Genomic DNA, 14,919 nt, shown 5'->3' with positions numbered 1-14,919 from the left:
ACTTGCTGTATAGTCTAGCATTTATCAGTCTTTATAAATATTCTATGTGTGCTTCAAAATGATAAGCCTTCTTCATTACTAACACATGTTCTGTATGTCTATTAGATCAAATCTGCATGCTAACCGTGTGGGGGCGGGGGGGGGGGGAGAGGGAAAGGGAGGGAGGGAAGGCATGCTTGGTCAATTGAATACTGAGAATGATGTATTAAAATCTCCCATTACAATGTAGATTTGACCGTTTCTCCTTGTAGCTCTTTCAGTTTGGGCTGTAGGTATTTTGAAGCTATCTGCATGGAGGAATCCATGTTTAGAACTGATGTAGCTTCCTGGTGAATTGAACCTTTATGAATATTTAATAACTCTCTTTATCCGTAGTAATGATTTTTGCCTTAAAAATCTGTCTTCTCTGGTTATAATATAGCTGTACCAGCATGGCATGATACAGCGTTTTCCATCCTTTTACTTTTAACCTTTGCTTGTCTTTGTGTTTTAGGTTTTTCTCTTGGAAACAGCTTTTAAAAAACAAATCTGTGTTAATGATCTTTACCTCTTACTGAAGGTTTTTAGTCCCTTTTTAATAACATATTTGGGTTTATTTCTACCATTTTATTCTGCACTTGTTTGTCCTGGTTTTTTTCCTGATTCTTTTTCCTTTCTTGTATTATTTTAAATCGATCAAAAGCTCCCACTCCCCCCTTTTTTCCTTCTAATGGTTTAAAAGTTATACATTTTGTTTCTCTTCTTTTAATGTTGATCCTAGAACTTATAACATGAATATTTTAAAATGTTTAAAGTTAATCAATACTTTTAAACTCCTGATCAATACAAGGCCCTTGGAATACTTCAGCTGCTATTGCCTACCTCCCAGATGATGTGCTACACTTGTCCAATACTGTGGTTCTATTTCATTTTGGTTTTTTTTATTGTGTTGTTCAGTCAATAGTTGACTACATTTTCTCTGCTTATCATTTCTTCTCACATCTCGGACCTTTCTTTTTGGAAAATTTTCCTTGTTTCCTGAAATACATTCTTAAGAAAGTCCTTACCGTGACAATCTGCTTTTAGTTAAAGCCTTGACAATTTTTTGTCTGAAAACATATTTGTTTTGCCTTCATTCTTAGAAGATAGCATTTGATGCTTCTTCCGTTCCTCTCTCACCTCGAGAATATGTTTCCACTTTGATCTACCTCCCTCATTTTATCTTAACCGATATTCTTTAGGTGATGTGTTTTCTTTCTGCTACTTTTACATCTTCTCTTTTTTTTTTTTTAATGTCTACAGTTTGACTATGATGTGTCCAGATATGTATTTCTTTTTGTCGTCCATGGGATTTGTTGGTTAAATCTGAAGATTGGTTGGTACCTTTCATCAAAACAAGAGAATTCTCAGCCACTTTCTGTTCAGGTATTGGGTCTTCCCCATTGTCTCTTTCATTCTGGAACTCCACGTGGATTTATGTTGGATCTTCTTTTGTATTACATCATGCCCAATCTTCCATATTTCTATCTCTTCATCTCTGCTGCACTGTGTATAGTATCTTTAAATCCATCTTCCAGTTCACTGCTCTTTTTTACTAACTTTTTCTCTTTCAGCTTCATTGAGGTTTATTTCAGGGATTATATTTTTTCATCTCTTGCAACTCTTGATGCTTTCCAAAATCTGTCTGCTTCGATTTCATAATCTATTCTTCCTAGATCTAGTATATTTCAATTCCCTGTTTTATTTCTGTACTCATTCTTGACATCATGTACCTACTTATTTCAATATTTGCCAGCTTTGCAGTTCATACTGTATAGTTGTTTTTTCTGTTGTCTCTGGCTTATAGTGGCTGTTTCTTTTGTGTTTATTTATTTTTTTTATTATTATTAACCTCTGGTCCCTGAAGTCTTATCCATGGAATTCTTTGTGGCCTGAGCTTAAAGTATGTTCTTCCAGAAAGGGTTTGTATTTTCTTCCAGTAGGCACCATTGGGCACTTTAAATTTAGCCTAAGGTCTTTGGGTCTACACAGTAGAATTCTGGCCTCATCCCCACAAGACTCAAGGCTTGTGGTTAAAAAAATCTCGGGAGGCTTTTCTTGTTTCTCATGCCATCTGGAACTGAGAGTTAAGCCTGGCTTTCATCCCCATTGCCTGCCTCTGAGGGGCAGTTACTTTGGTCTAGGACCTCATTGAAGGTATCATCATTCAGAGGTCTTAGCTTTTTACATTTGACATTTTTACATTTATGCATTCCCAGTGGCCTGCTCGCTGGTATGTTTGGTGATTTTAGGTTCTGAGCTTTCTCCTTGAATATTGGATTAACCTTAGTATGTGGGAATCCTGGTGGCTTAAATTCAGATTGCATTCTTCAAGAGAGGATTTGCTTTCAAACTTGTGCTGGGAGCCTAGGGATCAGTACACCTGAGGCCACTTTAATCCCCTTCGAGGAGCCACAGTTAACTGTGGAGCTGCCAAAATCAATCTTCTTTGGCTTTCTCTCTCTCCATCACTATAAATTTGGGCTCTTGTCCCAGGGCTACAGTAGGCTTTTACTCCAGAGAAACCCTGGCTTTCTTGCTCACCTACTGCTCCTGTTTCTGATTTTGTCCTTATTTTTTAACCTTTTGTTTGTGTGTGACGTTCTTTTGGTACAAGTGTGTTTGCCTGGGTTTCTAAGATTCCCTTATTTTCCAGCAAAGCCAGCCATGACTTAAAAACTATGTTGCTGTATTTCATCCAGAATCTTTTCTGGGGTAGTCAGAAGAGTGTCTTCTAGATGTCTTCTCTGCCACCCAGCTGGAAGTGGAACTCCCTGGCCATCTCTTCTCGTCCATGTCTTTCTACCTGTGGTCGGTTTTAGACCAAAGAACTGCACTAGCTCCAGCACTGCCGAAGAATCCCATTAATTGCATGCTTGGCCAAAGTCAAGAGTTCTCAAGTCAACCCCTTGGGCAGACAACTGCACCCTAAATGATAGTCTCTAGATTTAAAGCCGTCAGCTCCAGAGAGAACCTTGTGCACAGGTGAAAGGTGGAGGTGTTACATAGAGTTCTACTGTAGCGGGACCAATAATGAACCAATAGAGAAGATACAAGATGGCCGTGTCCCATCAGAAGCTGTAGTTTGACTTGTTAGTCGCAAGCGTTGTTCATTCTCGGCCTGAACTAATGTGATTTCTCACCTTTTATGTTCGATATTTCCTATTGATTTGACCAGAGAATGAATACCAAGTTTTTGAGATTAATAACACACGGTTTTATCGAGGTCTAGTAAAATCAAATGGCTTTAATTTATGCTAACATGATCATTGAAAATGGTGTCACACCTAAATTCAGAGAAGTCTGAAAAATGGCGGGCATTTCAGATGTATCACGTGTTCGTTCTAATGAATGAGTTTTGAAGAGGTGGTTAGAAATTTACCTTCCAACGTGTTCAGGATGACTGGTTCCTTCTTTTAAGTATGTGGTGTCCTATGATGACAGCCCCTGCAGGACGAGGCGTTTGACATCAAGTCGGTGCGGCTGGCTTGTGCCGCCATAAACAGCATGGCATCAAGTTATTAATCATTGAAGGAGCTTGTCGCTTCCTGCTGAGTTGGTGTGGAATTTATGGATTCTGCACCCATGCTACAGTGTCAGGGAGAGAGATGCATTTATATTTTAATTCCTGCTCCCTGAAGTCACATCTGCATACCTGTTTTTATCCAGAAATATGGTCAGTGGGCGTATTGGTTTCCTATCAGTAAACTTCCTTTCTCGAGAGAGACCTAAAGACATTTCAAATTCCTGCTTGAGCGGTCTTTGAGAACTGGCCGAGGCACCTTGGACAAGTCATGGGACACTTCTTTAGTTTCTGTTTGTTTATCTGTGGAACGGCTGAGCCAGGCCAGTATCGTGGCACGTGGTCTGTGGGATCACTGTTGGCATGCAGTGTGTGGTTCCAGGCAGTACCAGAGACCTTGCCCTATATAACACTCACTTCATGGGCTGCAGAAGTGATTTTCTCTTCTCTTCTCCATTTGATGGTAGTGTGTCCTTAGTACTTCTTTCATATGTGCTTATCTCCTTTAAGAAAGAGAAGTTCTCAGGCCCAGAACCTTTCCGCTTGTCTGGAACTAGAATGTTCTATCAGTGCTGTCACTCTGGTATACATCTCCTACTCCCTACTCCAAACTTTTTATTTAAAAAAAAATTTCTTAACCTGTGGAAAAGGAGAAAGAAAAGCACAACGAACACCATATGCCTTTCACCTAGATTCACTAAGAATTAGCTTTGACAACACTTACCTTATTTCATACTCATTTGCTCCCATGATTCTCTCCCCTTCTCTCTTTCGCCATATATGCTCAGAGGTATCCTGTTTTGCTTAACTGTGGTAGTGAAGTGAATGATAAGCCTCATGTTGTTAAAAAATAAGGATTCAGAACTAAACTGATTTTCGGAAAGCCAACCATAGCCCCGTTTACTCCTCCAAGTGTCGCCGGGTTCACTCTGAGACTGTTTTCTGCTAGTTCAGTGGACTAATTATTTTGGATTTTACAGCAGTTACCTGCAACAACAAAGATCAAGAGAACCATTATCTGAGACTTTCAGTTTCATTTGTTTAATAGCTATTAATAGCTACCTGTGCAATTAGTTACATTTATAGAGTTTCATATTTGGAAACACCTCAAAGTAATCTTTTCCTAGCCACTTTTATGCACCCAAGACAGAGCCAAGAAACGGGGAGTGTGCAGAAAATAGATATCGCAGAGGCCATTGCCCAAAGCTCAGGGGCTGCATTTACAGGCAAGCCCGTGAGGAATTTCTCTCTCGGGGCCTCTTTCCTCTTACTTTATGCTGTGTCCCCATCAGCCTCCTGACCCATAATAGAAAGAAAACAAGAGTGCTCAGGTAAGCATGTCCCAGCAACAGAAAGCAGGGGTGAACTGTCTGACAGCAACAGGGGAAACCAAGCCAGAATTCTCAGGCACCACTGAGAACCATCCTCTGTGCTGAGAACTTCTCATGTCATCACCCTGCCCTGTAAGGGAGACATGGAGCCCACTGGAAGTCACTAATAAGCAGTGCCAGGATGTGAACAGAAGCCTGCAGGAAAGCCAGGCTCTTTCTGGAAGGACTGGGTGGAGGGGGTCATAGATCTGCGATCGCAGAATGCAGGACACAATCTGGGGCCCTTCTGGAGACTGCTAGGACTTCACTGTGCAAATGAATTGTCATTGTGCAGCAATGTCATTGTTGGGGTTGACCCTGATGATCTCAAGGCATGTAGCAATGACTGAATTTGGGTAATGGCCCTCGGACGTTTTGCTGGTGCATATTACAGTCGGATTTTCAACCACCAGCTTAAATTTAGCAGAGAACCTCGGGCCTCTGGAACACCAGAAGGAGGAGAGACTCCTTGGCTTCACTCCCTGCTACACAAAGGACTCTACTCCCCTTTTACTTTCTCTCTGGGCTGCAACCAGGGTCTCATTGAGCCTGAAGGCCCACAGGGATGCCAGGAAAGAAAGGGTAACAGCTCGTGACCGACTCTTATTGTTCTAACCCCATAGCCTTTCTGCAGGTGCCATATGTACAGGGATTGTCCAGTAAGACGTGTTGGTGGAGACCCACAGTCATCTTCCCACACTTCATTCTCTCAGCCACACAATTCCTTCTGCTCCTACACTTGCTCAGTGTTATCTTGTGTGCAGGCACTCTGCACCTGGCACATGCTAGCCACTGGGGGACAGAACGTGACTGGGCCCTGTCTTGTGGAGCTAACACTCTCATGGGAAGCACAGACATGGAACAAGGCATCGCGCAGCTCATAAAGACGGTGGGAAGTGCTCTTTGTGAAGGGAACACAAAAGGAGTGCCTATAGTTGGGGATGTGTTAGCAAAGAAAAAAAAGTGCCCTCATGTTCCCCAGGTCTCCTAGAAGCTTATCATCAGGTGGACACGCTTACAGGAGACGGGGCCAGCATGGTACAATAGAACATCTCTCCTCCCTGCCCAAACCTTTAGCCTTCACGTCCAAAGTCAGACACCGTATCTTCCACAGACCTTTTCCTTGTCCTCTGTCTATCTCCTCCAGCTCGAAGTAACCCTTCTCTCCTGTGCGTGTTCATCTCTGACCACTGCACTGCCTCTTCTGAACACCTGTGTGCTGGACACTGGCAAAAATACAGCTACCGTCCACGCAGAATGGGTGCCCACCTTTGGGAATGTGTGGCCTAAGCAGGAATGAACATCACCGTCCTCACCCTTAGACCAGGCACTGGTCCAGACAGATGGGGGCGTTCTCTCCCGTCCTCAGCCCCACAGTGAAGTGGGTGCAGTCACTCTTCCCCTTGCCAGCATGAAGCACGAGACAATTCAGGTCATCATTCAGACATAAAGACACCCACCACACAATAATCAGGTGTGGTGAGTGCTGTCGGGTCCTGATGGGAGTGTACAGAAGGGACCTAGTTATAGGGAAATCAGAAGAACAGCGAGAGTCCGTCAGATTGCATCAGGAGCCCATCTTGAGAATCAGACTTTGGTCCTAATCCAGCTCTGCTACTTCTGAGTTGTGTGGCTTTCCAGACCCTTCTTCCAGCATCGGTAAAACAGGGATGCTCCTGTCCACGTCACAGAGTTCAGTGCAACCATCCCTGCGGACGGCACGTGGCGCCTGGCAGGTGGTAAGGGTAGTTAGGTGGTAGCTTAGTGCCCTCTCTCTCACCGGTGATGTAACCACGACTTGCTTCTCTGTTCGACTCTGAGCATCTTTGTGACAGTGTCTGTATCTGATTCCGCCGCGGATGCCTCCCCAGGACCCTCCCTAAGGCCGTGCATTCATATTAGGTGTGCAGTGAATATTTACAGAATGAACGAGGCAGGGCAAGCGCGAGTGAATAGCTGTCACCACGTGGCAGGTTATCTCTTTCGGCTGAACACTGGGCTCAGTCTCCTGACAAAAGGCCCCTCGTGTCGCAGCTCCGGAAGAGCGCGGGCTCGTGTCCCTGAAGTACCCAGCCAGCATCGCCTGGCGGTGCCTACTCCACGGTGTTAGCAGGTGTGCGAACCCAAGCACAGCTTGATTTTGATGGTTTAATAGGAGAGTGTTGTTTTGACGTCTGTGCGCCCACGGAGTGAAAAAGCGGGCGATGGGATGAGCCGGGAGGCCGGGGTGGGGGTGGGGGCGGGCAGGACTCGGACCCGCTCTGCGAAGCAGGGCAGCCTGTGGCCCGCAGGCGGGCGGAGCACCAGAGGTTGGGCGGCGGGCGGGTTGGGTGCGCATGCGCGAGCATGCGCAGACGCTGCCGCTAACCTGTGTCCTCTCTGTGACCCCCCCCCACCCCCCTCCCCGCCGCCCCGTCCGCAGGAACGGCCTCAGCGCCTGCCGGCTGCGGACTGAGAGCGAGCCGTCGTGCGGCTCCCCGGTGGTCAGCGGGGACCCCAAGGAGGACCACAACTACAGCAGCGCCAAGTCCTCCACCGCCAGGAGCACGTCGCCGGCCAGCGACTCGGTCTCTTCCTCCTCGGCCGACGACCACTACGAGTTCGCCACCAAGGGGAGCCAGGAGGGCAGCGAGGGCAGCGAGGGCAGCTTCCAGAGCCACGAGAGCCACAGCGAAACGGAGGAGGACGACCGGAAACACAGCCCGAAGGAGGCCAAGGACGCCCTGGGGGACAGCGGCTACGCGGCCCTGCACAAGAAGCGCCAGCACTTGGCCAAGGCCAGGAAGGTCCCCAGCGACACGCTGCCCCTCAAAAAGAGACGCACGGAGAAGCCCCCCGAGAGCGACGACGAGGAGATGAAAGAGGCGGCGGGCTCGCTCCTGCACTTGGCAGGGATTCGGTCCTGTTTGAATAACATCACCAATCGGACGGCAAAGGGGCAGAAAGAGCAAAAGGAAACCACGAAAAATTAAAAACAAGTCACTGATTTGTTTTGAACTTTCGGCCATTTGGTTTTAGCATGTCAGGAGATTTCTAATGATTTGTGGCAATATCAGCAATTTATTACTTTTTTCTTATCTTTTTTTTTTTTTTTTTGGTTTGGTTTTCTTTTCTTTTCTTTACTTTTTTTTTTTTTTTTAATTTGCCCCTCCTTTGTTTTGGACCCTTAAGAATTTTATTTTTAAAGGAGATTGAAGCCATAGAACTCATATTGACACTCAGCTGTTTTACAAAAGCTTTTCATTATCTGAAGACAAAAACAAAAAAAACAAAAAACAAAAAAAAAAACAACGAAAAAGCCAAAATTACCATTGCTTCCTCCAGCTTTGTCAGAAACACGTGGCTGAATCCGCAGGGATGCCAACGATCATGCCACGGGAACACACATTCGGCACCTAGAAGGCACGTGTGCAAAGTAACCATCGATCAGGCCCAACCCTTAGGTTTAAAAGGTCAGGATGTCCACCCAGCTGGGTTCGCTGAGTGAATGCATATAAGGCAACTGGGGAGAAGGAAGAGTCCTGGTCCCCTGGAAGCAGGTCCAGGCTTGTAGCGCCGGGCATCAAATTGTGCCAGGAAAAGCCTTGGCGTGGCCATGAAGTGTGCAGGGATGGGTGGACAGAGTGGGGGACGGTCTCCAGTCCTTTGTGCTTCTTCGCTGTGGAGCCTAGTAGCATGTTAGGAGGTGGACACTGAACCACTCGTTCGTACCAGGTGTCAGTGACTAATGAGAGAGTGGGTCAATTTTTAGTGATGTTGCTAATCTTTGAATTTTGTTCTGTATTAAGAGAATGTTCCACAAGCCATAAGCCTGAGGTTGGCCCTGCACACACACCTATACACACATGTGCACACACACGTGCACGCGCGCACACACACACACACACACACACACACACAAATATGAGAGAGAGAACTGATGCAGAAAACGAGCTCTTCTTAACTGCCCAAGTGAAAATCAAGTCCAGGAAATTACAATAGCTGTCAAGGAAGAAAATAATGGTACAGATCTTTTTCTGTCTGTCAAAACTATTTGATCCGAGTGGGGAAAAAAAAAAAAAAAAAGCTACACAAGCTGCCATTAGTATTGCGGTGTGTTTTTAAAAGATCAAAGGCACATTGACGGACAAACAAAAGTAAAACACAGCAAAACAAAAACAAAAAAAACTCCTGTACTGCCCTCAGAGTGGAGTTTGCAATTAATGCCAGTCAGGAATCATCTTTGCAAAATCAATGATTTCCACATTCAGCCAGTGTAGCCCGCAGAAATTTCTGATCCACGATGCATGGATTCCTTTGAAAAAAGAAAAACAAAAAAAAACAAAAAAAAAATCACAAAACACAAACTTTTTTTTATTCAAAAATAACAAAGTTCTTGTAAGGTAAATAATGTATTTAGCATGAAGCATGAATTATTTTCATATAAATATAGAAAATAGAGAAAAGGCTATGCCTCTAATTTTTAAGCCCTTAGGCTTAGAGTTTCTTTCGGTTTTCTTTTTTTTCTTTCTTTCATTTTTTTTCCGTTGTTTTTGTTTTGTTTTGTTTCTCCCCAATTATTTTGTTTTGGTTTTTTGAAGCAGGTGTTTAAGGTTTAACCTTCTTCAGGGACAAATTCTGACTGTTGGGGAATCTTACTCTGCAATAGAAAATATCTTCGTGTTCTGGTAGGGCCTGGATGGTGGAGCTCTGTACTGCCTTGTCTGCACTTCAGCCCCCGACCCCCTGATTCTCTGTTGAAAAGTGTGTCCTTTCTCTTTGTCTGTACATGTTTACCATGACGCAATAATTTGAGGGCAAACTTAGTAGTGAGTGTGTATGATAGAATTTCTAGGACGCCGACTTGAGAAAACCATTACCAGGATTTGGTTCTAGAAAGAAGGCAGTGAATAATTATGCAAATTCGCCAGAAGAAGGGGAAGCACGCTAATGGGCCTTATTGGATGAGGGTGTGAGTTAGGGTACGCGTGAAGGAGAAAGTGACATGGGTGTTGGAAGGACCAGCCCCAGACAGTTTTCCTGTGATGCCATCTCACAGTGGGAAGGAGGGGCCGGCCACCTGTACCGTGCACACCAACCAGCCTGGAATGAAGCCCGCCTAGATTGTGAGGGCTGAATTTAGACAACCGGATGATGTCACGCAGACCAGAAACTCCTGTTATCTTTGCCTAAAAGAAATTACCTTGGGAGATGCAACGAGAAATCTCTGAAATCTTCCACCCACGTGGAGGGGAATTTCAAAACATAAACAGGAACACCCACTATCGTGGCTCAGGACGTGGTGGTGAGGGGGAGGGAGGGAGGGCCCGGGGAGACGGTGATCTTTAAAAATGGGACAGTCGTGGGCCACTGCAGAGCCCATCGGCCAGCAGCAGGCGCGGTCAGGAGCTCCATCAGCCAGGACAGAGGGAAGCATCTGGCGCGTACCCCGCGACTTGCTTCCTCTGGGTTGCCGAAAAGAGAACCTGGGGAAAGAAAAGTCTACATCCCTGTGACAGGTCGAGTTCAGTACCTGAACCGGAATACTTCCAGCATATTTGTTCCGGGTTAGATGGGGATGGGGGAGAGGATGTGTTATTCCCTCCATCTCCCCAAATATCTGATGCCCCAAAAGCCGTGTTAGCCGTGGAGCCTGAGCGACACTTGGATTTGTGTTGTCACCTGACCGAACCCAGGAGACACCCACCCGCCCCCCGACCCTTACCCTCACCCCACCCCCCAGGATAAGATTTAGACTTCCCTCCTGAAAGGCAGAGGCAGACATCCAGGACTGTTTCTGGCGGGGACTTCTTCCAGTTAACCACCACCCCCCCCTCCCCCCCCCCCCCCGTGGGCTGTCTCCCCTCACTTCATTTTTCTAAAGGAGCAAAGGCCTCTTTTAGAAAATAAGAAAATGCAATGTGTGTGATTTACTTTTCTGATCTCTTTGAGAAATAGATAACTATCTTATAAAAGTGTGTTCTTAACTCCAGAACCACTCTCTTTGCATAAATACCTCATCGGGCAGCTTTCTAAGTGTTATTTTCCTGAGTCTCCCTCGGCACCTCTGTAGGGGCTGCTGGGTGGCTTGCAGGGGAAACTTTAGTGAGGGTACTTTTTTCTATTTTTCTTCTGTTTTTGGAGGCATACACATTATGCATAACCAAAACAATGGCTCAATTGTGTTTAACTTTGTATTTTGACTGTTGAGGAAAAAAAAAAAAAGTATCGACGTGTATGTGGCCGTCTGTAGTGAAGTCATTGCAGAATGAGGTTGTCCACGTCCCTCGCCACGCCAGGGGGCAGGAGGCACCCTCTCTCACTCCCTCCTCCAAGAGCAGTAGAGAATTTAAGCACAAGCCTATTTGTGAAAGAATATTTTGCTCCAGTGTAACTCACTTTAGTCTTGGAATTACTTCCCAAACGTCAGGTGTTCCTTTAGCTTCCAAAACTAGCATATGTATTCATTAGTCTGACAGATCGCCTGGGCACCGTTCAAGGGGTGTGGTGTTTTTGCTTTCATTTCTCCTGCTGGGAGAAGTGGCATTTCGTGTGTCATTCCAGTATCTCACGTACTCACATGGGGCAGGGGGGAGGGGGAGACGGGGAACTATAGCAATATTTAAAGACGCTTTGGAAAACAACCATCAACACATCAGCACCACGACATCTACAATTACTTGCTGTTGGCCCTCGGACACATTTAAGAGAAAGAGACTGTAGCTCTTTTTCCTTAAATGATATACACATAGACAGTTATTTTTATGCTACTATAATTGTCTTTTACCTTTATCTAGTACTACGTGGAAAGGGTTTGCATCATAGATTTTTCCCAGCCTTATTATATACCATAAGCTCCTACTTCCCTTCCCTCTCTAACCAATATACGTTTCAAGAGTTCTTTGGTGAAGCTGTCTATTCGAAACTAAAATGAACCAAACCCACATTTAGGTGGTGGTTTGAGATGGCCAAGACGACTGTGGCAGGTTTCAGTCTTGGGGCTGAGTTTTTAAGAAGGGATGTGTCGGAGGCTTTTCCCAAGAGCTGATTTTTCTCATAGAGGCGCTCGACGAGTCTGGTCCTTGCTGGGTGCGGCAGTAACTATACCACAGGGCAATTCTAGAAGCCGCCTTTGCACTGAGTGGCGTTCCCGCCCCGGGGACAACTTGAGGCTGTGGGCTCTGTAGAGTGAAAACCGTCCAGATGGCTTCTGTGCCCAGCCCAGTCCTCGGACGCGCTGGGCACAGCATCAAGTGCTACCAACTCACGTTTCAATTACCCCACGCTCCGCGTGTGGGCTCTTGGCCTCTCCTTGAAGGGCTTTTGGAGAAGGAATCAGAGTTCTGTACAAGTGGCCTACATGGGAGGGTTTTCCACAGGGGATCGGATCAAATTCAATGTGACTTCTCTTTTCCCTTTAAACTTGATTCAGGTTTGGGACTCGTTTCTTTCTGGTGGATCACAGCTGCCCAGATGTTGCCATTTATTTTTATGTTTCTGTAGAGAAGTATTTTTTCTTTCATCTTCAGGATTTTTGCCACCAAAAGAACACATTTGAACTCTGTGTCCCCTCTTGATTGTGACTTACCAGTGTTGACAGTTAAATCCTTAGTGTCCTAGGTCCCAGCCCTCCAATACTATATCAAACACTGTTATGCACATAATGCAGCACTGTGATCTAATTTAAATAATACTTTTTTATTATTTATACTACTATATATAATATACATCAACACTTTTGCTATATAACCTAAGTGATAACCCTCTTTTAGTTACCTTCCAAACTCGGGACTTTGGTTTATATTGTAGTTAACACAGTTACAAAGTTGTAATGGTGTCCTTTTTCTTTGTAACGGAATGTGTAAATCAAAGTATATACATCGTGTGGTGTTCCTGTTTCTGGAGTTTCATGAGGATTTACACATGGCATTCAGTGTTCTGTATAGACCCGCCTACCTTTGTGAATTCATCTGTTAACCCCTCTTCCTCTGAGAGAGCACCGGAGGTGGTTAAGTCCTTGTTTTTTCTCTCTCTTCTACTGGTTATTCTTGAATTAAGCACAGACTCGTCAGCTCGGTTGCTTTATCATGAATAATGCGTGTGACCTTGAAATTCTTCCACAGTTCAGCAAACAAGTGCTAGCTTCACTGACCAAAAATTAAGGAAGGAAAATACGATTTTCAAAACGATTCATCTTTTAGTGGCCGAAAACCGATGTGTCTATGGTGCTGCATTTTGCTGTCTGTCGTACTTTTGAAATCAGACCTAGGTGAAAGATCACTTCTGACTTACTGTGATACGCTCACAAGTACCCTTCCTGTTCGTTTTGTTAGCGTTGAAATCAAGACTATTTATTTGGGATATATTCAACAGTGTTTTTCCACTGTATTTCGTTTGCAAAAGTTGAGAACAGCCTTCCCTACCTTTTGCAAATAACTGATACTCCATATTGGATTCGCACAGACTTCGATATGGTGAGCCTATCAAACCTACAAATTGTATTTCATCCCTTCATTACTGTGGCCTGAGTTCCCCAAACTTCCCCCCCCCCACTTCTTTTTTTTTTTTTTAGATGAAACTTAGCACAATTTCAGTTATTTAAACGTAAAGCATTTCTTGAGTATGTATGTTGAGGCCGTCGAAGCTCATAGCTGATTCAGTAACCAGTTTCATGCTCGTTATTCATACTCACTACTTATACCTGCCATGGTGAAAATGTGGGTGGGGGGGGGAGTCTCCGGGTGTGTCTGGGAAGCATTATACACTTGTACATTTTTTTTTATACTCTGATTCTGTAACATTTCTGAATTTCATTTTTGTTTTACAGAAGAAAAAAAAATAACAGTGATAAAGCAATCAGAAGACCAAGCACCTATTGATGCTTAGGGTCATCTGACCTTCGCCGGCCAATAGACCTACATGGCCAAATTCTAATTTACTAGAGTAATAATTTTTCAAAAGCCAATTTTTTTTTCCTGTATTTTCTGTATGAAACTGCCAATATCATGAATAGAAAGGGAGAACCATAAAGGAAAAAGGAAGTGATGTTCAGTTGCGTTTGTGTTACCTAAAGGAGCAGTGTGGAGGCTTGCACAATCAGCCGAAACTTAGGGACCTGATGGTGTCGCTTTGGAGGCATCCATACTTGCATTTCGCATTCTTCATATGTAATCATATTGCCAAAGACAAACTATTTCATCATTTATTGTAAATAACACTTTTCCCCAGACCTACCATAAAGTTTCTGTGATGTATTGTCTTCCAGTTGCAATAAAAATTACTGAGTTGCATCAATTGAAGAACAATGCCACGTATTATTGGGTGCACTGCGTCTCCTTATGCAAATGCTGAGCAGTAAAATCATTTATATTTCTTACCTGCACTAGGGTGTGTGTTCTGTTTTTTACAGTTCGGTTCTAGGGTCTGAGCCACACTTACGGTACCTACTCATCTTCCTGCCTGCTTCCCTTGTAAAAAAAAAAAAAAAAAAAAAGAAAATCCACATACCTTTTGGGGCGCCTGGGTGGCTCAGTCAGTTAAGCGTCCGACTCTTGATCTCTGCTCGGGTCATGATCTCATAGTTTGTGGGTTCCGGCCCCACGTCGAGCTCTGCACTGGTGTTGTGGAGCCCGCTTGGGATTCTGTCTCTCCGTCTCTCTCTGCCCCTCCCCTGCTTGTGCTCTCTCTCAAAATAAAGTTTTTTTTAAAAAAGTGACACACCTTTAGCAAATAACACAAACTCCCTGCCAGAGCCAGAGAACCCGTGCGTCTCAGAATCCCAGCTCTTGCTCTGAAGAGTTGTTGGACAGCCAGTCTCCCGTCACAGAACTTCGGGCTTGTGGTTAAAAACGATTCTGCCCTTCATCTGGAAGCTGTCAAGCAATAAACGAAAATTCTCCTCTGGGGCTGGAGCCTTGGCGGCCTATCCCAGGCCCTGAAGACTTCTTGCGATAACTTTTCTAACCCCTAGACTTTCTTCCTCTAGGATTTAATCTGTCACCACCCAGTCGGATTGAGTATCCGAATATT

The 14,919-nt window shown here is 44.7% G+C and overlaps 1 protein-coding gene across 7 annotated transcripts in view; it reads left to right on the top strand.

Moving 5' to 3' along the window:
* FOXN3 (forkhead box N3) overlaps window positions 1-14,184 on the top strand; it is a 399,107-nt gene extending 384,923 nt beyond the window's left edge. For all 7 annotated transcript variants that reach the window (XM_053889698.1, XM_019461991.2, XM_053889699.1 and 4 more), the window contains one exon: window positions 7,334-14,184. In XM_053889698.1, the coding sequence (XP_053745673.1) occupies window positions 7,334-7,883 (550 nt within the window). In that variant the 3' untranslated portion in view covers window positions 7,884-14,184. The remainder of the gene's footprint in view (window positions 1-7,333) is intronic.
* The last annotated feature ends 735 nt before the right edge of the window (window positions 14,185-14,919 follow it).

The sequence above is a fragment of the Panthera pardus genome, unplaced genomic scaffold (assembly GCF_024362965.1).
Source record: "Panthera pardus isolate Hobbes unplaced genomic scaffold, ASM2436296v1 HiC_scaffold_24, whole genome shotgun sequence".
In the NCBI taxonomy this organism is placed as follows: Eukaryota; Metazoa; Chordata; class Mammalia; order Carnivora; family Felidae; genus Panthera; species Panthera pardus.
Note: the sequence above shows the minus strand (reverse complement) of the source record. Positions and strands in the feature narration are given on the sequence as shown.